This window comes from Budorcas taxicolor, chromosome 4 (genome assembly GCF_023091745.1).
Source record: "Budorcas taxicolor isolate Tak-1 chromosome 4, Takin1.1, whole genome shotgun sequence".
Classification (NCBI taxonomy): domain Eukaryota; kingdom Metazoa; phylum Chordata; class Mammalia; order Artiodactyla; family Bovidae; genus Budorcas; species Budorcas taxicolor.
This window is the reverse complement of record NC_068913.1, coordinates 45,836,076-45,863,177: the sequence shown is the minus strand read 5'-3', so window position 1 is coordinate 45,863,177 and position 27,102 is coordinate 45,836,076. Positions and strand designations below refer to the sequence as shown.

At 40.7% G+C, this 27,102-nt stretch overlaps 2 protein-coding genes across 2 annotated transcripts in view; one reads left to right on the top strand and one right to left on the bottom strand.

Moving 5' to 3' along the window:
* CCDC146 (coiled-coil domain containing 146) overlaps positions 1-6,970 on the top strand; it is a 118,854-nt gene extending 111,884 nt beyond the window's left edge. The window contains exons 15-18 of the mRNA XM_052638634.1: positions 468-596; positions 1,137-1,274; positions 4,974-5,222; positions 6,526-6,970. Coding sequence (XP_052494594.1) covers positions 468-596; positions 1,137-1,274; positions 4,974-5,222; positions 6,526-6,729 — 720 coding nt within the window. The 3' untranslated portion in view covers positions 6,730-6,970. The remainder of the gene's footprint in view (positions 1-467; positions 597-1,136; positions 1,275-4,973; positions 5,223-6,525) is intronic.
* Positions 6,971-9,440: 2,470 nt separating this feature from the next.
* GSAP (gamma-secretase activating protein) overlaps positions 9,441-27,102 on the bottom strand; it is an 86,521-nt gene continuing 68,859 nt past the window's right edge. The window contains exons 23-32 of the mRNA XM_052638842.1: positions 25,676-25,737; positions 21,880-21,975; positions 19,040-19,110; positions 18,470-18,564; positions 14,645-14,728; positions 12,714-12,833; positions 11,822-11,883; positions 10,195-10,296; positions 9,924-10,023; positions 9,441-9,532 (exon numbers count right to left, since the gene is read on the bottom strand). Of these exons, the coding sequence (XP_052494802.1) occupies positions 9,441-9,532; positions 9,924-10,023; positions 10,195-10,296; positions 11,822-11,883; positions 12,714-12,833; positions 14,645-14,728; positions 18,470-18,564; positions 19,040-19,110; positions 21,880-21,975; positions 25,676-25,737 (884 nt within the window). The remainder of the gene's footprint in view (positions 9,533-9,923; positions 10,024-10,194; positions 10,297-11,821; positions 11,884-12,713; positions 12,834-14,644; positions 14,729-18,469; positions 18,565-19,039; positions 19,111-21,879; positions 21,976-25,675; positions 25,738-27,102) is intronic.

Genomic DNA, 27,102 nt, shown 5'->3' with positions numbered 1-27,102 from the left:
CACCTAGTAATCAGAACTCCACTCTTCTCTGGTAGGCCATTAAGCCTGTTGCCAGCAAGGGATTTAAACTGGAGGCTCGTGTGTTGAGCGCCCTGTGTGCAGTCTACCTTGGCCCCTGTAACAGTATGCGGTAAAGAGATCAAGCATGTATAGTCAGAGCTCTACAGCTACACGGCATCCCATGAATATAACACAAATGGGAAGTAATAAAAGGACTGGTTATAAAGTCTGTTTTTTTTTTTTTTTTTGGTGCCCTAGAAATCACCACTTGGCTTTGTATTAATAGCATCAACAGGCATCTTCCTCCTGGTACCATGAGTGAGAAGAAATACTGTCTCACCCCGAGTCCCAGCTGAAGGGTTGTTAAGAATTCCCTTCCAACTTTGCCTGGAGGGACCCTAAAGACCCTGGGCTATGTGACTTTAAGATTTACTGAGCAAAGTTAATGTTTCTTTCTTGTTTAACAGTTTTCACAGTGTACAGACAAAATAAAAGACCTGGAGAAAAAGTTTATAAACCCTGAGGGTGAGAACAGAACACGCTTACTTCCAGGGAAAGATATGACTGAGGAAGAAATGATCAAAAAAATGGATGCGGTAAATGTCTTCTCTTAAAATAGCATCTGTTGTCCCCTTGTTGGTCAGTGTCACAGATATCTGTGGTACTGTCTCATGTTATGCAGATTAATCCCTCATGATTCTAGTCACTAATATAGTCCTTTCATTGTAATTTAGTAACAAAATCTAAGCTTGACTTTAGCTGTTGCCAAAAGAAGCAAAATGTGAGTGCTTTCAAGATACCCATCTCTGTCTCACAGCCCATGGGAGCAATTTTGGCATCTTAAATGAATTAGTCTTCCTGATGGGAGCATATCAGAGGAATGACAATATGGGAGCTAGATGGAGCCGAGAGGTCCATTGTTTGCCATGGGGAGAAAGAACTCCATAGCGCATGTGAGGGGAGGGGATGGAGGAGGTTGGAGAGGGTAAGTCTGGGCTTCGTCCAGCTCTAAAGACCTTCTGGAGTTATGAAGGCAAGGGGTTTTCATTGGGGAAAAGGGGGAATAGTACTCTAATTAGGAAAGATTTTGACTTGCATGACTTTTTTTCTCCCTTTGAAATTCTTTTTAACTGTAGCTGGAACTACAGCTGGCTAAGAAGGAGGAGAAGTTGCTGGAGAAGGATTTCATCTATGAACAGATCTCCCGGCTCACAGACAGGCTCTACAGCAAGACGCAGGCCTGCAAGCAGGACACACTACTCTTAGCCAAGAAGGTCTGCCCAAGTCCCTGCCCTCTCTCTTCTGCCCTTCCTCCTCTATCACCCTCCACTTTCCATAGATGGCTTCATTTGCTGAGAAAAGCCCTGGAGAGGTTAGGCTGTATAACTAGAGAAATACAAAGAATTAAAATTTATACTGTAAAGATGACTCTTAGAGAATTGCCCAAGGTAAGTTTCAGTCTTGTTTCCCTGAATGAATTCTCATTATAATGGGAAGTTCTAAGCCTTTCAATGACAGTACACAAATTTCACTTAACAGAGTACGTACTCAAAAATGACCATCACTATCTTCATATTTCATGCGCCATGTTAAATCCTTTCTACTTCCTTGTGAAGGGAGGGGCTCACTTATCCAGCAGTTTGCATGGGAACTGCCTAAATCCAGAAGCAGCCAGATCCCAGCAGTAGTGTTGTTGTTTAGTCTCTAAGTCGTGTCTGACTCTTCTGCAACCCCATGGATTGTAGCCTGCTAAGCTCCTCTGTCCATGGGATTTCCCAGGCAAGAATACTGGAGTAGGTTGCCATTTCCTTCTCCAGGGGAATTTTCCTGACCCAGGGACTGAACCTACGTCTCCTATATTGGTAGGCAGATTCTTTACCACTTAGCCACCAGGGAAGCCCCCCAGAATGGAAGGGAACCATTAAACAGAATAGCAATCACACAACACCACAGGGTGGAGCTGCCACCAGGCCCCACTAGTGAAGAAAGGCCAGTAACACTGACCTTCCTAATTCCCTAAGCTGAATATACCAGGGCTTCTGATCCAAAGCTTAGGGGTCAGGCAGAGACTCTGGAAGCTATACCAAGAGGAGCGAGGCTGGCGATTAGGATGCAACAGGACTTTGCACTGTCTGGAGTCAGAGGGTCTGCTGCCTGCCTGGCCTCCCTGGCCCCTTGGAGACTCCTTCTGTGACAGCTCAGGGTTTTATTCAGTCAGCAACAGTCACTCGAGCTGCTGTGTGCAAAAGGGGAAAGGACCCAATGTCCACACACTGCAAAAGGGAGGAAACGGTTAAGAAGATGCCATGGATAACAGTGACGCTATGCCTCCCACTGTGGCTCCTGAGGGCAGTGGTTCTTTCTTACTCTTAGTTTTCCAGATGCCTCGCACGTACTAACCTCTAGAAAAACATTTATTGAATAAGTTGACGGTTTTGTTTGAGAAACAGTTCTGGCACACTCAACTATTGTAAATCTGAAGCCTTCTTGGCCACTTTTATTTGGTTTTTCCTCTTCCGCTCTAATCATTTCCACTAATGGACTGCAGCACTTGTGCAAATCTCAGCTTTGCCTCATAAAATAAGAAACCTTAAGAAACTTTTTTAAGCTCATAAACTTAGCCTAAATTAGCATATCTGGAGTTTCTTTAATGTTGCCTTCCTTTCTTTTGGAAAATGAATTTCCCTTTCTGTGGGGGAAGTTGGTTTTGCTGAGGGCTGGCTTGTCAAAGCTGATGGCAGTCTCTCCGGTAGTCAACTGGAAAGCCCAAGTAACACAAATAGGAGCTGTCGAGACCATACACGTGGCCAGGAAGGTTCCAACAGAACTGAGTCCTGTCCTCATGATTTATTTCCCCTTTCCTTTCTCCACCTTCCATGCTCTCTACCTGGCTTTCATCCTCCTCCGTTTAAAATAACCTGTTCATAGTAGGCAGAGTTGGAAGACAAGACATTCAGATCCCAGATCTGTGATTTATCAACACTAGCAAGTGATCTTGAGAAATATACACAATCTTAAAACTCAGTTTACTGATCTGTGAAATGGGTGTGATATCAGCTAACGTGGTGGCAAGCATCACATAGTGAAGCAGAAATGTCTGGCCCCTTGAAGGTGCTCAGCAAGGTTGCATAGCTCATCTCTCATCTCTCCTGGAGAGCTTATGGCTCCTCTTACGAGTTTCCCAAATGAACAGAAAGTGTGAAATGTCAGCAAAGACTTAGAGAACCCAGAATAACACCATCCGTTTTTTTTGTTTTGTTTTTTGTTTTTTTTGCTAAGGAGAAGAGAGGTTGGTTACTTATACATACACTCAAGTGTGCAATGGCTAATTAATTAATGAAATTTAAGAGAGATAATGACTCATCATTGAAGCTTTGAATGCCTATCATTTTTATTCAAATTATGCTTCCTAAAAATTAGTACAGCATAGAAGAGTTATAAAAATTTATATTCCCAGACTTCCCTGATGGTCCAGTGGTTAAGAATCTGCCTGCCACTGTAGGGGACATGGGTTCAGTCTCTGGTCTGGGAAGATTCTACATTCCATGGGGCAGCTAAGCCTGTGTGCCACAACTACTGAAGCCTGCTTGCCCTTGTTCCACAACAGAGAAACCACCACAATGAGAAGTCCATGGAACACAACTACAGAGTAGCCCCCGCTCGCTGCAACTAGAGAACGCCTGCGTGCAGCAACGAAGATCCAGTGCAACCAAAAAAAATTATATTCCCTATCCCATTAAAGAGACAAAGTTTGCACATAATAATTGGTCATTATATTTTCAGAGGAAAGCTAAGTCACCAGCAGCAACGTTTCTGTAAGCAAATGTACAGATAGACCAGTATATACTCTAGGGAAGAAAGTGTTTTGAGGTAGGGTGTAGTTTTTGGAAGCTCATATTTGTGTCTCAGTTTACCTTGGTTCAAAGGACTGAGCAATTAGACTAAGAACGTATTCATTCCTTCATTCAACAAACATTCAGTTTTTAATTTTGCTTCCTATATTCTAAGCACTGGGAACATTATGAGTAAAACAAATAGACCTTGTCCCCATGAAGAATACGTTCCTGTGGGATGACAGGCTATACCCAAATACATTTATACTATGATGTCAGTAGTGAAAGGATATGAAGAAATACTAAGGCAAAGTAATACAACAGTGAGTGTTGGCAGGTGGGAGGAGTCATCTCTTACTGCCCCACCAGGGCTAAGGCCACATTGAAAGGCCATGCAGTGGGCCAGAAAGCTTATAGGAACCAATTCCAACTTTTACTTCTTTTCTGTCCTTTAAAATCAAATTTTCCACTTAGTCTTATCTTTTAATTCTTTGATTCTTTAATTCAATGATAAATAGCTCATATGAAAAGGTAAGTACATGCATGTAAACACACACAACTAGGAATATTACATTTCATCAAATTACTGTCCAGATGGTCCAGTTCAGCTCATGCTTGCTTATGACCTCATTATGGTGCATCCTTGGAACTATGATCAATAAAACATACGTTTAATAGCTTCTATTAAAAATCATCACAGATGCTGATTATCTTATTTAAGCCAGTGTTAATACACTGTAACTAATACAGTTCCATTCTATCAGATTCTCCCCCCTGGATAAGTAGCAAACTAGCAAGAAGGCAAAATCAGGTCAAAACTTAAAGACATCAAGAATATCCTTTCCCTTGTTCTTACCATCTCTTAAATATGGAGACACTAAACGATTCCCCTCAATTCTACCCACCTGGAAATCCGTTGCCTAGATGAACAGATCTCTTTCTTTTCCTTCCTCCTGTCCTTATTTCACAGCCAGAGTGTTGCGCTGAATCTCTGAGGTCTCCTCCAGTCCTTAGTCTCTGTGAATTCCCACTTAACCTCTCCCTTCTTCAGGCAAGAATGCCACCCACTATCACAGACAGCCAGCAGCCTGTCTTCATGGAGAGTATACATAGGCTAAGCCTTGGGCTTTTTAATCCTAGATGAACGGCTACCAGAAAAAGATCAAAGATGCTACTGAAAAAATGATGGCTCTTGTTGCTGAGCTGTCCATGAAACAAGCTATGGCCATTGAACTCCAAAAGGAAGTCAAGGAGAAGGAACAGTTCATCTTCACTTGCAATTCCAGGATGGAAAAGGGTCTTCCCCTCAATAAAGAGATTGAGAGAGAATGGCTGAAAGTACTTCGAGATGAAGAAATGTATGCCTTGGCCATCGCTGAAAAGTCTCGGGTAAGCTATGGCTTCTTTATTTTCTACATTGCATTTATAAAGTGTGCCAGGAAGGGCTGTTTCAGGGGTTGTCAATCCTCCCAAAATACATGAAATTTTTCTACTCCACAGCACACAGAGTCCTAACAACTGATTAGAGAGAAGTTTTGCCTTTTTTAAGCTATTACGTACGTAGTCAAAGTACAACAGTGTGAAGGGTCAGACTATTCCCTGGAGAGCATTTGGCAAGCACCAAGTCCCACGCCAGGGCCTCCCGCTAGCACAGCAATGACCACGCTGGCACTGGTTCTATCTTAGGTCTCCAGTCTCTGTCTTTGCAGCCCTGCTCAGACCATACCTTGCTCTTCGATGTCCATCTGCTGTGGCCACCACAGCATATTGTAAGGCCTCAAGCATATGCTCATCACAGGCTTCTGAAGACTCTGCATTTGGTGCAGAAGCGATGACTCCAGTGCCACCCTTCTCCCACCAAGGACCTAACTCTATCACTGGCCCCACCTAGGGGCTTTGTGTCCAGTTCTTTTCCTACTCCCATGATTTTTCAATAATCTTAGAGTGGAATTAGGCATCTCTTTCAAAAGAGACCTACAACTTACTCTTGACTATGGGGCAGACATCCCCAGAAGATCACTATTCACTCTCTAAGCCAAGAAAAAAGTGTACTCCAAACACATACTAAGAATTCTTGAAAACAGGGTCTGACTTATCATTCTCACACTCACTGCCTAGGATTGTATTTTTGAAGGCATTCAGATTTTCACCTGTGGTGTCCCAGCTGTCATTTACCTGTCTCCATTTTTTCCCCCAAGTTCTTTTTAATGCTATAAGAGATTCCTGTTTTCCAGAAACACAGGCAGAATCTTGAGGCTCAAAGCAAGCTGCTGACTACTTTCCTCTAATTCTCTTTTACTCCTTATCTCTTCCTTTGTACCATTTGCTCACCAGTGACCTACCAAAGGAAAAAGATTATCCTGCCTTTGTCACAGACATGGAAATAACTAGTGCTTAATGTAAGATACTGAGTTTGGAATGTGGTGACTTTAGGCCCTATCAACCAGTTTATGGTAAACCCTAAACCCCAGGAACAGAGTGATGCTTGAGCAACATGGGCCATTCTAGTGAGAGGAAATGTGTGTGGGGGTGGGTGTGTTTGGTGACTCTACCCTCACACCCTTTTGTCCCTTGGAATGTTGGCCAGCATAGCCAACGGGTGCTCAGACCCAGCTGTGTCTGATGGGCCCTGGGGATAAAGTGATTTAACCACTGTTTTCAAAAACTGAAAATGATAAATCATTCTTTGCAGGAGTTCTTGGAAGCTGAAACTCGCCAGCTGCCCAATGGTGTTTACACGACTGCGGAGCAGCGTCCAAATGCCTACATCCCAGAGGCAGAGGCCACTCTCCCTCTGCCAAAACCATATGGCGCTCTGGCTCCTTTCAAACCCAGTGAACCTGGGGCCAACATAAGACACATAAGGAAACCTGTTATAAAGCCGATTGAAATCTGAACATGTGAACCAACCCAGGCTTCTGAAGGAGATACTTCAACCAGGCTTTTTCACATCCACAGCTGGAAAATGTCAGCAAACAGCCCTAAATTACAAACAAACACAGTATCCACAATTACCCAACAGACAACATATACTTCCTTTCACACCCATTGATTTTTCTTTTTCACTCCATCTCTTGATTACATTTCAGAAATATATAGGAGTCTGAGTGCTATACAAATGCGATAAAAATAAACACCTTTTCAACAAAGTACAGAAATTGACAGTGGTCTTTATTACAAAAAGAAAAGGAGATCCTGCTCAATATACTCACTTTAAAGAGAAAGAAAAAATGGTTTAAAAGAAAAATATCCCAAGTATCACAGGGGCATAACTCATTTTGGTAAGTAAATAGCTATATTGGAAGTTGATGTTGGTAAATCTAAACTGAAAAGCAGTAAGGGACCTTGACTTTTTTAAAGTGACATTATAAATGATTCTGTTTACAAATAAAGAATCCTTTTGTGCAAAACATTCATGCCCTATTTTTCCTTTCTTAAAACTAGATTTTCCACAATATTATAGGCAAATATGCTAGTGATTACTTTCTTTGGATGCCAGATCTTTCAAAATTTCAATGAAAATATTTATAACTCTGCATGTGAAAGAGTTGAAAATGAGGCCAGTTTCACTTATTTCATTACTCTATATTGTATTGCACCCAAATATACTTTCATGATTCTGTTTACTTTCTCATATAAAAATACACAAGTAGATTTGAAGCCTGTGGTTCTTCCACTCATTAATATGCTCAAACTACTGTCATTTCATATTGATATCAGTTACAAATTTAATTTCTCTACTCTGAGAGTGAAAATATCCCATTCGTTTGTTTTTCTAAACCAAACAAAATCTGTGCCAAGCCCCCACCTGATAGACTGGATTTACAGACAGACTGAATCTCCTCCTCAGTCTAGGAGTCCTGAACCTACCTGACTGCTTTGTGAAATCATTAAAAAGCAATTCCTTGGGAGTGCCTATAAGTGATGCTGTATAAGCTGTGGTTAATGCCGGAAAATACTGCATACTTAAACACAGCTGCTGTGCTGTAGGATCAGTAATTAGGGATTCAAAAAACAAACACATTAGAGGTTTAACAATATTGAAAGGAAAAATAATTTTTAAAAATCAGAAAGGTTTGAATGCTTAAATATTACAACAATGCTACAGGTCTGGAGAGTGAGATACCACTGTGCATTGGAGTGGCCAGGGATCGATCACTCAGATGCAACTTTTTATCTGGCTGTTAAGCATAAATAAGATTTTAGTAAGTGGAGGGGAATTCCAGGTGGGGGAAATAACCTGAGGAAGACTTGGAAGTAAGAAGACAAAAGTCGTGCTCCAGGCCCAGTGAGCCAGTGTGGTACGAAGGGAACACTAGTACTAGGGAAGTGTATGAGGCCAGGATATCGGAGACTTGAATGTCAAGGAGTTTGGAATTTATCCTGTAATAAATGCCAAGTGCTTGAAGGATTATGAGGAAAGTGGTGATAGGATCAAACTAGTGTTTGTCTCAAATATGCGTCAGATGAATTAGACTTCAGAAAGCAACAGAAACAACCCTGGTGAGAAAAGGAAAGCGTAGGGAATGAAAAATAGTGACCTTATCAGGAGGAAAAATCAGCACCGCCTTGCTGATATGGCTCCAAGATTTTGACCTCAGTGACCATGAAAGATTTAACCAAAACGGGAAATTGTGTAGGAAAGGATAATTTTTAGAATACAGTGATGATTTTAAAAAGCTGAATTATTACACCAGCTAGTGAAGTTTGTAATCATTAAAATGTTACAAGTTCACGGATGGAAACAGCATAAAGAGACAAAAGTAAAGGGTCATGGGCTTTTTACAGGAAGCAACTATATTATGGTTGGAATGTCACTGTAGAAGAGAAAGGGGGAAAAAAGAAAAATGGGAGAACTCATTAGGCTTCATGGGGTTCGGGGAACATGTTCATGGACTGATGATTCTTGACAGGAATGAAAAGGTAAAGTTCAAAGAACAAAGGAGTCAGGCTAAAACTTTCAGTGTCTTTTTTTAAATGATGAGGTATTGCTAAATCAAACTTTTATAAATATAAAAAAACACTTTATAATATTAAATACAGTTTCATCTGAACCTTCACAAAGACAAATCCTACTCTATGTATGTTCAAACTGTTGTATTCTACAAATTATTCTGTACCGGAATTAATAGATCTCACTTTGTTTAAATTTAGTATTTTAAAATAGTATCCTCCTTCCGATAGAGTTTTTCTGCAACTTTTAATTTTTCTGCTTGTCACATACTCAATGACATGTCTAATTTTTGTTTTTCTAAGCACTGTTCCTACACTTTTGAAGCATATTTTATTTCAGAGTATAACAGAAGCTAACTTTTGGCCAATGAGAGTACTAGGAAGATCAGTCACTTGGAAGAATTTACACCATTGCATACCTCCTTGGACAGGTTGTCATTTCTCTACACTTGACTGTTCATCTGCTGTTCAAAATGGGATAAAGCACGGTGGTTTAGTTCTAGCTGAACAGAGTATTAAACTGACCTTCAGATGGCTCAACAAGGTACTCTGACTTTGGTTACCAATTTAAAATATTGCTAAAGAATTCTCAATGAGAATGGAGCTAATAAGCAAGATTAAGATACTGGAAGCAGGTATAACTGTATTTTCTCTTTATAATCCTAAAAGCATCGCGGTGTGTTTCAGAGCTGCTTCCTCTACAAATTTTGCATCCACATTGTCATGTCCTTCAAAAGCATACAGAGCTGAAAGGAAAACCAGAGAAAAGAGTTACTATGAGGTCATAGAACGTTTATAATATGGTGCCTACAACTCACTGAAATCATAGTTATTTTATATCCTAGTAAAATGTATTATTCTGAGAATGTGTTGTTAAAATTTATTCATCTTCAGCACCAAGAAAGGCCATTCACACCAACCAAATGGGTTATAACTTAATTTTTTTTTAAACCTGAAAGGTGGTTATGGTAATTTAGGTAGTAAACTGTATATTGCTAATTAAAACCAAATGCAATAAGATCCTACTTACCAGTAAGGGACATTTTGGTAAGAAAAGGGTACACAGAAGTAAATAGAGACTGATGGATGTATCAAGGAAAAACAGGCAAATTCTGAGAAATAGAGGAGTGACTTAACCTGGATTGGAGGACTCGATGTCTGTCAGGATGTGAATGAAGTAGTTCAGAGGCAGAAACTCTACGCTGAATGACGACTTGTCCATGACAGAACTCCACGGCTAAAAGGGAAACAGCTGTGAAGTCAGTTGATTCTCCGAAAAAGCACGAACTTAAAGTGGTAAGAACTATAAATTGCTGTCCATACTTCAGCACCAAGAAAGGCCATTCATAAAATGGACAAAGAGGCTCCAAAAAAACATATAGCAGGGCTCCGCTCCACACAGACTCACCTGCTTGTTGTAGTTCTGAAGCAGTCGCTTTACATGGTTCCGTGAAATTATATTAGAACTAACAGGATGATCCCAAAGTCGACAGATCTTCTGACCTGTAAGCTATTTTTGCAAATTAAAAAAATATGTAGAGGAGGATTTTTAGGGCAGTAAAAATACTCTGTATATACTACAATGAGAGATATCTCCTTATACATTTGTCCAAACTCACAGAATGACCAACACCAAGCACGAACCCTGATGTGATCTATGGACTTTGATGATTATGGTGTGTCAGTGTGGGTTCATCCATTGTAGAAGATGGACCATTATGGTGGGGGCTGTTGATAATGGGGGAGGTCATGCATGTGCAGGGACAGGGGTATGTAGGAATTTCTGTACCTTCCACACTAAAAAAATTTAAGTCAGTAATTAAAAATATGGAAAAATAGAGAGAGGCACCTATAGCTCACAGCAATAAGTAAATTTATCTTATATCTATTCATAATTTTACAAGCTGTATTCCAGCTAGTTAGTCTAAAAGATGTCATCTTTATAGTTAATGACCTTGGAGAAAGGCCATTTCCTATGAGGTATGCTTCTGAATTTTGAATAAATATTCCCTTAAATGCAACTCTGTGGAAAGCAATTTGTGCACTGATGTTGCCAAACTCTTTTTTTTTTGAAATGGAGTTCATCTGTTACTCTTCAAAACTGAGTATGTGCATGCCAACCCTAAGTGATATTTTAATATGAAGTTAAAGGTTGTACTCTGAAAATGTCTTGCTCAAAAATTTCAATTCCCTAAGAGTATAAGGGGAAAAGAAAAGAAAAACATGTTCAGAAACCAAACTAAATGTTCAGAGATATTCCCCAGAGAGATCTAGCCATGGAAAATATGCTTTGTTTTCTATTCTTGCCTTTGCTTCGGTAAGCCTGTGAAGGTGAGAAGACGTTACAAAGCAAGATGACTAGGTCCCGAAAGGCATCAGACACCCCTTGGTGGGAGGATCATGCTAGAAATATGAGTGTTCAAGGTATTTACACAGCACAGAGCTGGCCAAGGCTCTCGGGGCCAGGAAGTCCACAGAGTTGGAGGCTCTGAAGACCTTGCAGTGGGATTTCTTAATTTCACAGCATTTCTGACTCAGAGAGCTAATATCCTCCACAAAAACAAGCAGTGCCTGTTTAACCCTTTCGCTCACGTTTCTCATCTTTCCTTCAACCCGGGAATGTTTTCCTGCCATGGCAGGAACAGCAGTGGGAGGAAATACAGTTCCAGAACCTTCTGACCTCACCTGTATTTAAATTTATCAGTTTAAATGCCAAAAGCATGTGTTTCCCCTCTGCCTCCCCTCAGACTCACAGATGAAAATATTACTGTGGTTTCCTAAGAGGAGAAAATGGTTAAACATTCTAGGTGGTCTGTGCCAAGAAGCACACATACAGCCAGAGGGGCAAGTACTCGGTAGGCCCAGCGGGGGCAGCAGACAGAGGGGTGGGGACGGATGGGATTTCTTGGAAAAGGCTGAAGCATGAAAAATTCAATTGACTTCAACCCAAAAGCAAGCAAATGCTCTTCTTGCAAGAAAAAATTAAAGAAGGTACATGCCTAAGGCTTAGAAAATAAAGTATACTTCAGGTTTACCGGAGGAAGCCGCATGATGATGCTGAATTTTAGTTTTTCATTTTTCTCTGTATTGTCCAGATCTACAAGAAAGTTAGAAATTGGCAAACAAAATAAAACAAAACAAAAAGAAAACAAAACAAAACAGAAAGCTCCGTTTTAATACCTGAGCAAGCTAATACTTCAGTGCTTCATCCTGATAACACACGTCCCAACCTTGTTTTCCAAGACAAGTCTAACAATGCTATGAAAATATTAGCTTGTGTCTCTATGAATAAAAAAGGGATTTCTTAATGAAGCCGCTGCTACAAATCATGGAACAGTGTTCTGAAACAGGCTGCCAGTCACAAAGCAATTTTGCTAACTTAAAACAGAAGGCACCTTGAGGAATGACAAATACTTCAATATATATTAACAAAACTCATCTATAAAATACCACAGTTGAATAATTTAATAGTTATTATATTACAGACCTTTTTTCAAATTCAAATTCCCATAGGTACTGTATCTCCCATTTTTCCTTGCATTCCAAGTCTTACTTTGAGAGGACAGAGTTAATCAGCTGAAAGCAAGCCATTTCATGAGATTTTTCTTGAGAAAAAAGCCTTCAGTCTCCTATCCTCAAGTACTCTCATGTATAGAAAAGGAGTCTAATAGTTGTGTGTGGATTGAGAAGCCCTTGAAGGGCTAAGGCACATTGGCCCAAGGATGGTTACGGGAAACGTACTGTACTCAGCAGGCCCAGCTGCGGAATCATGGAGCCCGTCTTCAGCTGTAGACTGAAGGCAGAGCATTAAACTGTGTGTGGGCCCTTCTGAGTGTGGCAGGGCCTGGAGTGACCACACAGTCGCACACCCACAAAGGCAGCCTGGGGGGTGCTGGGGCTGGGATGAGGCAAACTCAGAGGCCTTACCTTTCATGAGCCTTGTGACAGCTGCTTCTGTGAGAAGTAACACTCCATGATCAATGTAATGCAACAGGTTATGCAAAGGCAGACAGCGGACGCCAAGGATCACGTGCAGAGTGTGAAAACCTGGGAAGAGAGATCCAGGATGATAAACAGGGTCAGCCAGCATCTCCAGCCTCCCAGAGGCAACGAATCTGGTGATGGCAGTAAAGCACTCAGCTCCCCACTTGGTGCCTGGAGTCAAACAAATGCTTCTTAAAGGCCCTTGAAGATAAGGTCCAAGGTTCCTTCTCTGTATTATCACAACCAAGTATGGTATATAGTAAGTCCCCAATAAACATGTATTCCCTCCACCATGTACATCTTCCTAGGCCAAAGTGAAGAAGAGGGCATAAAAATGGACTTTTTTTTTATATAGTTCACAGTTTTTTTATACTTTTAATAGGTCTATAATTCTATGGTAAAATTGCAAAATAGAAAAATTAACAGAAGAGCTTCAAACTCCACATGCCCAGGCTAAAGGCTGATGGCCAGGGACCATTTTATTGAAGGGGAAAATATTTGGACCAGAAGGGAATGCTTTTTATGACTAATCTCTGGGTATGCCCTGGAGAAAGGCTTTTGGGGTCTCCTTGAACTAAATCATAGCAAAGAAAAACTAAAATGATATGGTTAGATAGCAAATCTATGGGAATTCAGTAAAAAGGCACTCTCAAATCGGAGTCTCATGGGCAGGGCTACCCTAGTTCTCACAAAGCTAGAGCTCTAAGTCCACTATTAACACTAACCCAGACACACAACATCCATGGGAGAAGAAGATATCAGACTGGAAGAGAAACAGAAAAGCCCCCTTGGATGTCAGGTGAGAGGTGCTTTGCAGGCTTGATGCCATTCCTGACAGTGGAAATGATGTGAGAGAACGTACACACTGGAGAAGCAGCAAAAGCCATGTGGGTCTGAGTAAACAGAGGCCAGAACCGTGCTGTGCTGCTTACTAGATACAGGTAACTAAGCCTTTCTGGTCTCCGTCTCTTCATCCCTCAAACAGAATCACCAGCACCGTTCCTGCAGGGCTGCTGTGGGAACTCGAGCTAGGTCTCTGAAGAGCCTGGCACGTGGTACAACGGTGACTAATACCAGACACGTACTGAGGTCTTGCATCTATGTACAGGCTCACCTGATTCTCATGTAACACCATGGGGTGGGTACTGCTCAATCCTTATTTTATAAATTGGGAAACCAAGATTCACAGAAACTAAGAAAACTTCCCAGGATCATACAAATAGGAAGCGGCAGAGCTGACATTTGAACCCAGGCTGTAGCATCTTAGTCTAGGCTTTTAACCATGTTATCTCGCCTCAGTAACTGGTATTAATGGAACACTATGAACAGAGGCTCAAAGGTGAGAAAGCATGTGGCACATTCAGGAAAGGGTAAACGATCCAGTTGGGTTAGAATAGGTGTGTAAGAGGAATGGTGGGAGGTAAGGCTGGAAAGGTTAATTTATTCAACAAACAGGCAAAGGGGCTGGGTGTGCAGTGATGGGAACAGGTGTGACTGCTGCTCCCATCCACTTTCCAGTCTAAAGGGAAGACTGACCATCAAATAATCACAAAATAAACATGCATTTTTTTAATGACCAGTTCTACGAAGGAAAAGTAAAGGGTGCTCTGAATGTAGATGTCAGGGATTGAATGCTGAATGACAGCAAGGAATCTATCATTTAGTAAACTCTGGGGAGGCACTGGAAGCTTTTGAGAAGGATGGTTGGAGGTTCTGAATTTTATTTTCAGAATATTAACATAGCAACAGGCAAAGAATGGGCTTCTCTGATGGCTCAGCAGGTAAAGAATCTGCCTGCAGTGCAGGAGACACAGAAGATGGGGGTTCTATCCCTGGGTCAGGAAGATCCCCTGGAGAAGGAAATGTCAACTTACTCCAGTATTCTTGCTTGGGAAATTCCATGGACAGAGGAGCCTGGTGGATTACAGTCCATGGGGTCACAAAGAGTTGGACACTCTCTGCAGGCAAAGAACGGACAGGAGTGCCAGTTTGCTACTGGAGGAATGAAGGCCTGCTGGGAGGCCAGTGCGTGAACCTGTGCAGGAGGGATTGCGGACACTGATAGTGACAGGGAGGGAAGGGCCTGGAGGGGCAATGTGATATGAACTGGCTTGGAAACTGATTAGATGTGGGTGGGGAATAACGAAGATTCACTGCCGAGCCTGAAAGGCACACATGATGAAGACATGATGGCCAGACAGCTGGGACTTGGATTCAGAGAGGCCGTAGAGCGTCCTTCTCCAAGCACGTGAATCATGAGCAGAGGGAGACTGGAGTCCCCTGTCACTGGCAACATTGTCAGATAAAGTTCAGACTCTGCCCTCAAGCGAATGTTAATGGGCTGACAATGGGATGAATCTCCCAAATGCCCTGATTCAAAAAAAAATAAATAAAAGATTCTATTAGCTAATTAGCAACATGAGATTTTTCAAATGGATTTGGACAGTCTTCCCAAGATTAAAAAAGTTATCAGATTATTTCTGAAAAAGAATTTATAATAGGCTACTGATCTTATAGTTCTCTAGATTCAAAATTCCTCTCTAGCCCCACATCCATGTCCTAAAAATCCCTCACACCCTTTCATCCTCTTTCCCAAGGGCACAGTCCCAAATTCAACAGTCCGTTCTGGGCTTCCTCTCAGCATGTCAGCTTTAAGCAACAGAGCAAACTGGGCAGAAGTAGGCTCAGCTCCAAAAGAGAGAGTTCTTGCACCAGCCAACTCTAGTACTCATCCTCTAGGACTCTGGGCCTTCTCCAGGCAGTAAGGGGAACACAGGGCCCTTTTTAATTGTAAACACGCCAGCTCTAAACTCTGACTTCCCTTCTGCGGCCCCCATTCACTTTTTTATCTTTAATTCCAGTTACAGGTTCCTGTACTTGGAACTCAAACAGTTCTCATCAGTCCAGGGGGCCTGGAAGGCAAGCTCATTTACATATGAACACACAAAAATAATAGGCATTTACACACACACACAATCCAGTGCCACTTCATATTAGAGAAGCATTTCAGAAAAAAAGAGAAAGAGAAACTGCTCTTCCTTACTTGATCCATGGACACCAGCCATTTAAGTCTTACTCATAATAGTTTTCAGTCACTATGGGTAACGTTTTTCTGTTTTCTGTCTTTATCCAGCTCTGTGAAGAAATGCAACGTTCCATAGAAAGTGGATTTTTATAATCTCCCAGATAGAATATTATTCCCAGTGAGTCAGTTTTATTTATTTATAGAAGGAGCTTAGATATCCATGGTGAACATTCCTCTACCAGGTCTACTGTGTTAAAGACAAGCATTTAAGAATTTAAGCCAGAAAACCATACATAACTTTCATGATATCCTTTCATTCTTTCTAGAGGGTACTTCACAATTCATATTCCATTTAAAACCTGCCATTCTTCTCATGAACCGTCACTTTCAGATCCCTGCAAAGTCACAAGAAACTCCCTTTGTGCCTCCACTACAAGCAGATCTTGTAAGATAAGGTGTATGGATAGAGAAAGTATAATGGATTCCAGACTGTATCAGATACTTCACAAATGCCGAGAAGCTGAGATGTGCTGTGGGGATTTTCTGCACCCATAAATAGCCAGTGTTTCAATATCAACTAATTCAACTGTAATATAAAATTCAAGAGGTAGCACAGAATAGTAGTTAGAAGCATAGATTTTAGAGCCAAACTCCCTGGATTTGAGCACTGCTCTGTTGCTTAATAGCTATGTGACTTTAGGCAAGTTACTTCCTTTCTGTGCCTCAATTTCACCATCTATAAAATGGGAATAATATTAAATGGAACCGTATGAAAGTGCCATCTTTGTTGGTCAAAAGCTGATGGTATAGAAATAATTTAATGTGGTTCAATTTAAGCTCTTATCACTTAGCATCATTATGAAAATTAAATATGCTAATTTGTGTAAAGTACTTAAAACAGTACCTGGCACAAAAATGGATACCGTATACAGTCAGTGGAAAATGAATGAGCAAAGGAGCAAATTAATGAGGAATGGACGGATAGATGTATAGGAAAGAACAAATTAAATAAAATTGGCTAATATATATTACATAGTGATAGCTACCATAAGCTTAAAATTCATCAGAACTTAAACATATTCAGCATAAGTTAAGCAGTTTAGAGTAAACAGGAGCTTATTTGTTTCTTAAAATGAATATTGATTTATACGTATATTTTCCCTAGTAGACTTGTGTTAATTTTTGGAACTGCTCTAACTACCAGCCCAGTACCTGGCTCAACAAATGTTTGTTGATTGAATTAAAAAACGACCAATTAAATGAACGATTGCAGGCACATGTGCCAGGAGTGTTTTGAGATCTGATTTGGTCCTGTTTCAAAATCCCAAGGGAAGTTTTCAGTTTCCAGGGAACATATAAGAATCAACTCAATTTTTGAAACACAGCCAGGTCCACTTCCTTCTGAACGTTAACTTTCTTGATCAGATAAACTAGGCCTGGAGACATCAATGAAGTTTTCCACAGGTTCAAAATATCCTGCTGCTGCTGCTGCTGCTAAGTTGCTTCAGTCTTGTCCGACTCTGTGCGACCCCATAGACAGCAGCCCACCAGGTTCCGCCATCCCTGGGATTCTCCAGGCAAGAACACTGGAGTGGGTTGCCATTTCCTTCTCCAATGCATGAAAGTGAAAAGTGAAAGTGAAGTCCTAGACAGTTGCAAAGGGACCAGATCTGGCCCCCTAAAGTTGGTGACAAGCCACAGTACAGTTTAATAATCAGAAGAGAGTTTCTGGTTAATCAGAGCTCCCTCGTCTATAGGGCCTTGCTGCTGCTGCTGCTGCTGCTGCTGCTAAGTCACTTCAGTTGTGTCTGACTCTATGCAACCCCATAGGCGGCAGCCCACCAGGCTCCCCCGTCTCTGGGATTCTCCAGGCAAGAACACTGGAGTGGGTTGCCATTTCCTTTTCCAATGCATGAAAGTAAAAAGTGAAATTGAAGTCGCTCAGTCGTGCCCGACTCTAGCGACCCCGTGGACTGCAGCCCACCAGGCTCCTCTGTCCATGGGGTTTTCCAGGCAAGAGTACTGGAGTGGGGTGCCATTGCCTTCTCCGATAGGGCCTTAAATCTAGGTAATAGTTACTGACACTCAATAAGAGGGAGCAGGAGGCCGTAAATCCTCCCCCAGGAAAGAGGAGATGGATTACATCATTGCAGTCTGCACCCTCCTTAAAGACTTCTCCCGTTTCCCCTGCCCAGTACTTCATCTTTCTAGAAAGGAACAGTAGCTGACTCCAAGCTCCCCACATCTACTGAGAAAGCACACGCCAGCAAGTTTCCATAGAAGTTAGACTTGGCTTTTCTCTTGGCCTTCAATCTGCTTTTTAAAGTATACAAGGAAGATATTTCCCTGGTGGTCCAGTGGCTAGGACTCTGTGTGCTCCCAATACAGGGGGCCTGAGTTCTATCCCCCGTCAGGGAACTAGATCCCAAATGCCGCAACTAAAGATCGCATGTGTTACAACTAAGACTTGGTGCAGCCAAATAAATAAATATTTAAAAAAAAAAAATCAGAGGAGATGTGATCAGCAGAGACCAACCTCAGACCCATCTCTTACAGTGGCATGAGACCAAAAATTTCTGACTCAGGAGGTCTCATTCTTAAACTCATAATGTGCCAAAGTCCAAAAGAAAGAACAAATTTATTACAACCACAACAACAAAAAGCCAAGACTTACCAGGAGGCAGGGGTAAAAACAAAGTGTTAGTAGCTTCCAAAATCCTGGTCATGATGTGAAAGACCGCAAATTCAGCAGCACTCGCCTGTCTATTGCTGCAGGTCAAAGAACAAAGCAGCACTTCAGCCAAGCAGCTCATTTCCAAAACCCCATTTGCACATAAGCAGTGGCTCTGAGTGCCACGTCCAGATGAAATTCATGCTATCCATGAAAGGCAGTACCCTATGGAAAGCTTCACAGATATGATGATGACCATTGTTGTAATGCCTAGAATCTAACGAGACAGTAGGCACATAAATGACAAATTGCATTAACTCAAATTCCCCTTTTTGGTAGTACTGAGCTTATATGCCCCTCCCTCCTCACCAAGCATATACCAGAGAAAGAGAACGGGTGAAGCAGCAGGGGCATAACTTTAAATGTTGAGTTCAGAACTAGGACAGATGGTGTAAGAACTTGTGAAAGTTACTTTCGTCTACTAAGTTTAATCAAGGCTTCACTAATACTGGCAGCAGAGTTGTTTAGCATTTTGCACACCAGAATGAAACAGAGCAAGAAATACTTGCGTACAAGTGGAGAGCCCAGGGATGAAGAGTATGTTTCCTCCAACTGGCTTCCAGTATTTGGCAAATGAGATCCAGCTAGAGGGTAAAGAGAGTCTGTTAACCTCCATTCACACCCTTCCCCCTCAGGAGCCCCTACAGCTCTGCTTCCATAGCTCTAACAGGCACTTCAGGGCAGCTGGCATGCTGGCTGTGCCGGGACATAGACCCGGCCTTTCAGAGGTCAGTTCTGAAGCCCTGGAGTTCAAAATGGAAAGACTGAAAATGAGCAGCCACATCTAACAGAGCATCCACTGTCATCGTGGGCAGTGCCCCAGCGGGGCTTCCCCACGGCTAACCGGCCCCACCGCTCACAACACAGGCCCTCAGTCACAGGCCTTTGTCCCCCAGTGAAGGTCAAGTGCAACAGGGTTTTTTGCCTTAGGCCTGTTATGTGGCAAGGGTGACACGGTAGACAGCCGAGAGAGGAAAGGCGATTTTGAACAGAAGGGAGGTCCCGAGCATGGTTGTGAAGGAAAACTAGTTTCAAGTCAAGTGCTATGTTTCACTAGCTTGTCAGCAATAGGACAGTGTTCCAGGAATTGTTATCAGGACCACAAACCCATGCACTGCACATGTAGGCAAAGGACAGGGAGCAAAATTGGGAAGAGTTTCCATATGAGCACAGACAGACACTATTTATTCTCAGTGATATAGATTCTCAGTCTCTCCCTGGCTGAAATCATGTAAGATAACACACAAGCAATATAATCAGGTTCTGAAGCAACTTCCCAGGATTTATTTTTAAAGGCTAGGAGGGGACTGGGAGACGCAGATGTTTGCTTCTGGGCAGGGCAAGCAGCTTTGGCATCAGTCAGTGACTGCTGGGTTGGAAAGGCAAGGGGCACCAAGTCTCAGTTTTCTGAGACTACATTGCTACCATTTCTGGTCCTATTGGTTCTAGGAGCTGTTAGCACAAACTAGTGTCACGTGGATTTTTTTTTTTTTTTAATATGATTAACTAAAGGGAAGACTGATGCTTGAAGAAAAACCCTAACACTCCGGAAGAGGACGTTTAAAGTCAAAAGAAGGATGATACATGACATGATAAATAACTGTGCATTATGAAAGGACATGGAGAAGGCAATGGCACTCCACTCCAGTACTCTTGCCTGGAAAACCGCATGGATGGAGGAGCCTGGTTGGCTGCAATCCATGGGGTCGTGAAGAGTTGGACATGACCGAGTGACTTCACTTTCACTTTTCACTTTCATGCATTGGAGAAATGGCAACCCACTCCAGTGTTCTTGCCTGGAGAATCCCAGGGACAGGGGAGCCTGGTGGGCTGCCATCTATGGGGTTGCACAGAGTTGGACACGACTGAAGCAACTTAGCAGCAGTAGCAGCAGCGTGAAAGGACAAAGAAAGGGGCTTCCCTGGTGGCTCAATGGTAAAGAATCTGCTGCCGGTGCAGAAGACACAGGTTGGATCGCTGGTCCAGGAGGATCCCACATGCTGCCCAGCGAATAAATCTGTGCACCACAACTATTGAGCCTGTGCTCTAGAGCTTGGGGATAGCAACTGTTGAACCTATGCACTGTAACTACTGAAGCCCATGCACCCTTGAGCCTGCGTTTTGCAACAAGAAGCTACCGCAATGAGAAGCTTATACACTACAACAAAGGGTAGCCCCCACTTGCAATTAGAGAAAAGCCTGCACAGCAATGAAGACCCAGCACAACCAAAAATAAATAAACAAAAAATTTTTTTAAAAAGGACAGTGAAATCAAGTCAGTATCAACATAAGAAAGATCAGTAACACATTTGTAAAGTGAGCTCCTTTTCTACCGCAAAGAATTATTATTTAAGAAAGTTCCAATGCCCCACTTGTACACATTAGTATATGCAAATACCAACCTTTCCTAATATAGTAAAAACTATGAAAGTCAAACTTTGCTGTAGAAATTCAAATATATCATTTAAAAACAGATACCAATGACTGCAATAAAAGGGGAAAACTATAAAAATTGAACATGAAATTAAATCAGGGCCAAATCCAATAAATTGAATCTTTTGGAGTTCAATGCAAAAATATTTGTTCATATTTACACACTAGTTCTATCCAAACTAGAGAAATGGAGTATTGGAGGGTTTTTTTTCTCTCGTTCTTTATATTTAAATACTTAAAAAAATTTTTATCTATCATATTATTTCTAGATTCTAAGTAAGGTCAGGCCTCAGTTCCATACACATTTTGAAAGATACCAAGACAGGCTCAAATTTCAATCTAGCCTCATCACTTCTGTTTACACAAGGACCAGTGTTATTAAGTTCGATCACACAATTTCAATGAGTGGCTACCCGGTGAATGAACTGCCAATCTCACCTGCAGATTCTAATGTGGTAGTATTTATATAACTGAGTTGGAATCTTGCCTAATTAGGCTGTTGGAGCTAATTAAGAATTGAAGTTCAAGTTCTCTCACGTTGCATAAACCTCCATGTACAGAAATTACTACCTACAGTTTAATAGGGAGCTGGAAAATGCCAAGATGGCATGAACATTTGGCACCCATGCTGAATTCATCACTGTTCCATGCATATGTAAACACATGTATGCACTGTTCCATAAGCATATATAACCACTACTGGAAGGGAAAAATAAACCACTTCCAAGGCCTGTTCTCCTTGTGTTTTGGTTCTTTTTCCCCTTTCTTCAATCTACAGCATCATATATACAGGTTTGAGGACAGGAGAGATCCAAAATCCTAATATGAAAAACATACTAAACCACATACTGGAAACCAGGGGACCAAGGAGATGGGTTGGGGGAGGGGTGCACGGGTAGAGAAGATAAAGCAAAACCAACCAGTTTTGAAACGTAGTCCAGAACCATCTGTTCAATTTTTTTCTTTTCTACACCCTGTAGATGTCTCAAAAGATGGTCTCTTAGTTCAGACACCATCTGAAAACAGAATGTAGATAAGTCACAACCTACCCACTCACACCTGCAACTGGTTTGAATTCATTTATTAACATTCCCTATCAAAATGAAAAATACTGGACCTGAAGATCCCACTAGCAGAAATGTATAACCCATGATGTTCCTCTGATGGGCATAAATCAGGTGGCACTACCATTTTCCTCAACAGGAATGACTTATGATACACCCAAAGCCCAGTGAGCAGCTTAGAGTCAGGCTGCCAGTCCTGTTAAAAATTCTCCCAAGTAGCCAGTGGAGGTTAGCCAGTGGAAATCACTAGGCTCAGCAGTCAAAAGCTTTGGGATCTACCAAAGGATTGAAGTCTACTGCTCCTGGCTCTGGAGAACTAACAGGAGCAACTCTAAACATGGAAAGTCTATGCTAATAGGAAGGAAAAGGGTTTGGATGTTTGGAAGGACAGAGGCTGGAATAAAAAGGAAATGCCCCAGGTACCTCCCTCTGTGCAATGGCTAAAACAATTCCATGCAGTCCCCTAACATGCAAAGGTATGGAAAAATTTATTCTAGTGTCTCCAAATGGGCTTGTTTCTATAGCCGCACTGTTAGGACCATCCATTGGGCTCCCCGATTAGTGTAGCATTCCCAGCTTTTTGCTTTTCTCTCCCCTTCTTCCTTGTCTCTTTTGTCTAAATGCCTTGCTCAGCAACAGATCCTCTTGGCTAGAGAAATCTTTGTACCAATAAGTACCATGGGAATTGTACAATTGACAACACACACACATGTATGTATGTATCTTCTATTAATATCTAAGCAGATTTACAACAGACACCCTGGGCAAAACTAAGCCCATGGCATCCTGGGCCAAGACAGAGTGGTATATTATTTCAGTCTCCTGCATGTATTAAATGATTAAGCTTTTAAAAAAAACATTTTTTTCTGGATAAAATATGATGCATATTGTCATTTTAATTTCTCTGTAATAATCATATAGATGAAAACTTACATTGCTCATAATCCTACAATTTACATTAACATTTTGGTTTTTTACTTTCCTTTTTTCCAGTGTGTATAGTCATTCTAATATTTTACAATCTGCTTTTTTATTTAATAGTTTGTCATTAAATATTCTGTATCACACTAGTTGTAATAGTTGTACAGTAACCAATGTTATGAAAAAATACTATAATTGAACTATTTATTCCCTTCTTATACGTATGGAATATTTATTACTATTAATAATACCACCAGAAAATCTGTATACAAGGGTTGTTTGTCATATCCTTGATTATTTTGTCAGGCTAAATTCCTAGAAATGGAATCTCTTGGGTCCTGTACTTAGACTTACAGAGACACTGCTGAAATGCCTTCTACTGAGGTTATATTAATGCTAATTTCAAATTCCATTGCATGGACTGTCAAATCCCTCATACTCTGACCCTTCCTAATATAATTTTTAATTTTTGTCAATTTGATAGGCAAAACCAAAAAAATATATAGTTATTCTGTTTGTCATTTGGTTATAGCAATGTTAAGTATTGTTTTTCTTTCTCTGCCCCAACTCGAGATATTTTTAGCCTAAATTAACTTTTGAAAATTCATTGGTAACAGTTTTTGTCCATTTCCCTTCTGGTATGTTGTCCTCTTACTGATTTATAAGCTTTATTTATATGCCAAATGTTATCCTTTTATCACATTATGTGACAAATATTTTTTTCTAAATATTATTGCTTGCCTTTTTGTTGTTCTGTTTCAAGGTTTCAATCAATCTTCTCCCAATATGTTTACATTCAATACTATACTTAAAAAGCTTTCTCAGTGTTATTTGTCTACTTATTTTACTCAAATTATTTCACAGTTTAATTTTTTATATTTATATATTAATTTTATTTAAATAATATATACATTATACTAATTTTTATATTAAATTCATTAATCTGATATTTCTATGGTATAAAGTGGTATTTGGGGTGGGAAAAATCTAATTTAATTGACTTTTCAAGACAGTCAACCACTGATTGATCAACTGACTAAAAATTATTTCTTTTCACATTGATTTTTAAATATTTCATTTATCATTCACCAAATATTCAAAATTAAATCAGAATTTCCTATCTTTGTGTTAGTGCTATATTTTTCTAATTATTGCAGATCAAAAGCACATTTAGATATCTCGTAATGTTGGTCCCACTCTTCCTTATTTTGTTACGTGAGTCACTTAGTCAGTTGTCAGAGAAATTTAATTGGCTTTTTGTTTGTAATTTCATTAAAGCTAGATGCTAAGGATTTGGAAATTATACACTGTTTTTCATTATCTTTTCTAACTGATTAATTCTAATAAAATGAAAATAAATACAGCATTGTCAGCTTACTAACTTACATTATTATTTTTATTCTTTGTTTTTTTAATTTTATTATTTTCCATTTTCCCAGTTGATTATTTTGTTGTTTCATTAGACAATTATACTATCTTCTTTTACTCTTGTTTCTTCTTTCATTGGCTAGAATTTTTAGAATAATGTAAAATTTTAGTGAAAACAGCAAGTATACTTAGCTTCTTTCTGATTTTAATAGGAATGCCTCCAAAGTGAGATTAAGAAGGATGCTGGCTACTAGTATGAGACTAAATTTTGTTTAAAATTCCAAGAGTTGAATTATACTTTCATCAACTTTTAGCACCCATAGAATCATTTTTGCCTCTTGGACTAATATTAAGCCTTCCTGGAAATAAGCCCATGTGGCCAAGTTGTATTTTCAAACAGAGTATTGGAAAGTATTTTAATTAAGCCTGTGGTATCTATATTCACAAGTAAAAGTGGTCATGTCAGATTCTGGTTTAAAGATCATGCTTTTTAAAGTGAGTAAAAAGCTTCCCATCATTCTTCAAAAATACTTTACATAATATGAGAATAATCTGGTCTTTAAAAGTTTGAAAGAACTAACTCATTAGATAGCTTGGGGCCTTTTTTAGAGCTAATCTTTGACATTTTTTCCAAATTATTTTATGGTTATTATACTTTCAGGTTTTCTATTTCTCCTTGGCTCAAGTTTGCAATTTCTATTTGCCAAGGAAACATTGTTTAACTAGAATTTTTAAGTGTTATGGCTATGTATTTACACATATTTTTCTCATATTTTTAAACTAGCCTTATCTAAGGTAATAGATTATCCCATTCCTAAGCCTGCACAGCATTACTAATATTTTATTAAATTTTTTTAAAACTAGTTTTTCAGTTAAAGATGTTTTTCAGATTTAGATGTTTAACTATTTTTTTTTTCTTAAGATTTTGGATTTACTTGCCAATTCTGCTCTTCAATTAATTTATTTTGATTTACATCTCCGATCTTCCTAGCAGTAAGACCTCTTAAGAAAGAATATTTTATTCTTTTGTATTTTAAACCCAAATACAAAGGCCACAGAGATGCTGGTCTTTCCTGTTTTAAATACTCTCAGTGTTATACATTTCTTTATGATGCTTTATAATTATACATTTATTGGGGTGACTGATTAATCTGTGTTTCTCTCACAAGACTACAAATACCAAGAGGGCAGAAATTATATATGTGTTCCTTACTAGTGAACACACAGGGCCTATAGTGGGTGGATGGCAACAACCATGTGTTGACAGAATGGATGAAAAACAAGATCAGAATGAGATATACAATCTAGCCCTCTCCCCCTTCCTTGGAGCTCCCTGTTTGCCAGCACCAAACGTCCCACTTACCAGCCCGATAAGCAGCTGCTGGTGGTTGTCTTCCTCCTGGAAGAGGGGTGTTAATCTTGGCTCTGAAATTAAACAGAGTGATAGTCAAGCAGGGTGGTTTTTAGGAAATGACCAGAAGGAAGAGGCCTCAGTCTGGGCTTCCCTTCTCTGAGTCATTGGGAAAATATAACACTTTCCTGACAGGATGAAAACTTTTCTTTCAGTGTGACCCTGTCCTACACGCTGCAACTTATCACTCAGGTGGTATGCAGGGAGCACTGTGAACCAGAGAGAGGCACAGACTGAAAGAGAGAGAGAACACGAGGAACACATTCCCAACACCAATGCCCTCTGGCTTCAATTTCTCTTCAACGTGGAGACATGTCACTGAGATCCTCTGCTTCACAGGAGACTAAACAACTGAGGTCCTCTCTTAAACCTAAGGAGTGGCAAACCCAGGAACAGGGACTGAGTGGAAGGATCACGTGACTCCCTTCTTTCTGACTCCAACTTGTAGTTTATAGAATTACTGAGGTGAGGGGACCAGTCACCGCAGTCAATTACTGTGGCAAATAATAACTGGCACAAGTTATTGGACTGAAAATGTAGTTAGACTGAGATGGAAAAGTGGCATGTAAAGTTAAACCAAATGGCACTTTCTCCACCATGATTTGCACTGTACCAGCAAGACTGAAGGGGCAGGCAAACGCTGTCTCTAGGAAGACCTCCTAGAGCAAATTTATGCCCCATCTTCCTCTGCCAAAACCTGAGTCACAGTGCTGGTCAAGAGGTAGAACTGCCCTGGTTAGGGAGCTGAGGACTCCTTTCAGGAGGGCACAGATGCTTCTTGACTCCTTGGGATAAATCCTAACTGGATCCAACACAACCTTCATGATGAAAAATTCAAAACTAGAGCCCAGCAGTTTTCATGGTTGTTCCGCATTTCATTAAGAGTGTTCTCTTCTGACAGTGACTTTCTTCCTAGGAAACTAGTACAAACAAAGAATGTGAGAGGAAGTTCCCTAAAGTGCATCAAGACAGAATGACTAGTATTAGATGCAAACGGCCCTGAAGTACAGGAGCAGAAGGAGCTCTAACCAGACATGGGAGCAGAAGATACAGAAACCTCAGCCAGACCAGTCACACGTCCCATGCTACAAATCCCCAAGTGATGCAAGAAGGGGAGCCTGCAAGCATGTGCACACCCCTGGCTGACTGCTCCTGCCTGGGGTTGGTGGCAGAGCCCTGGCTTCAGGCCGGGACGACCCAGGGCTGCTCAGTGACTTCACTGCTCACGTGGGCTGTGTGCACAGCTGCAGGATGTACAGCAAAGCACTGTATAAAATAATTTCCATTAGGGTCACCCAGCATATAACTAAACATCCAAGCCCATAAAACAACATAAAAATTACAGCTTAGGAAAAAAAAAGGGCAAGGCTGACCTTTAA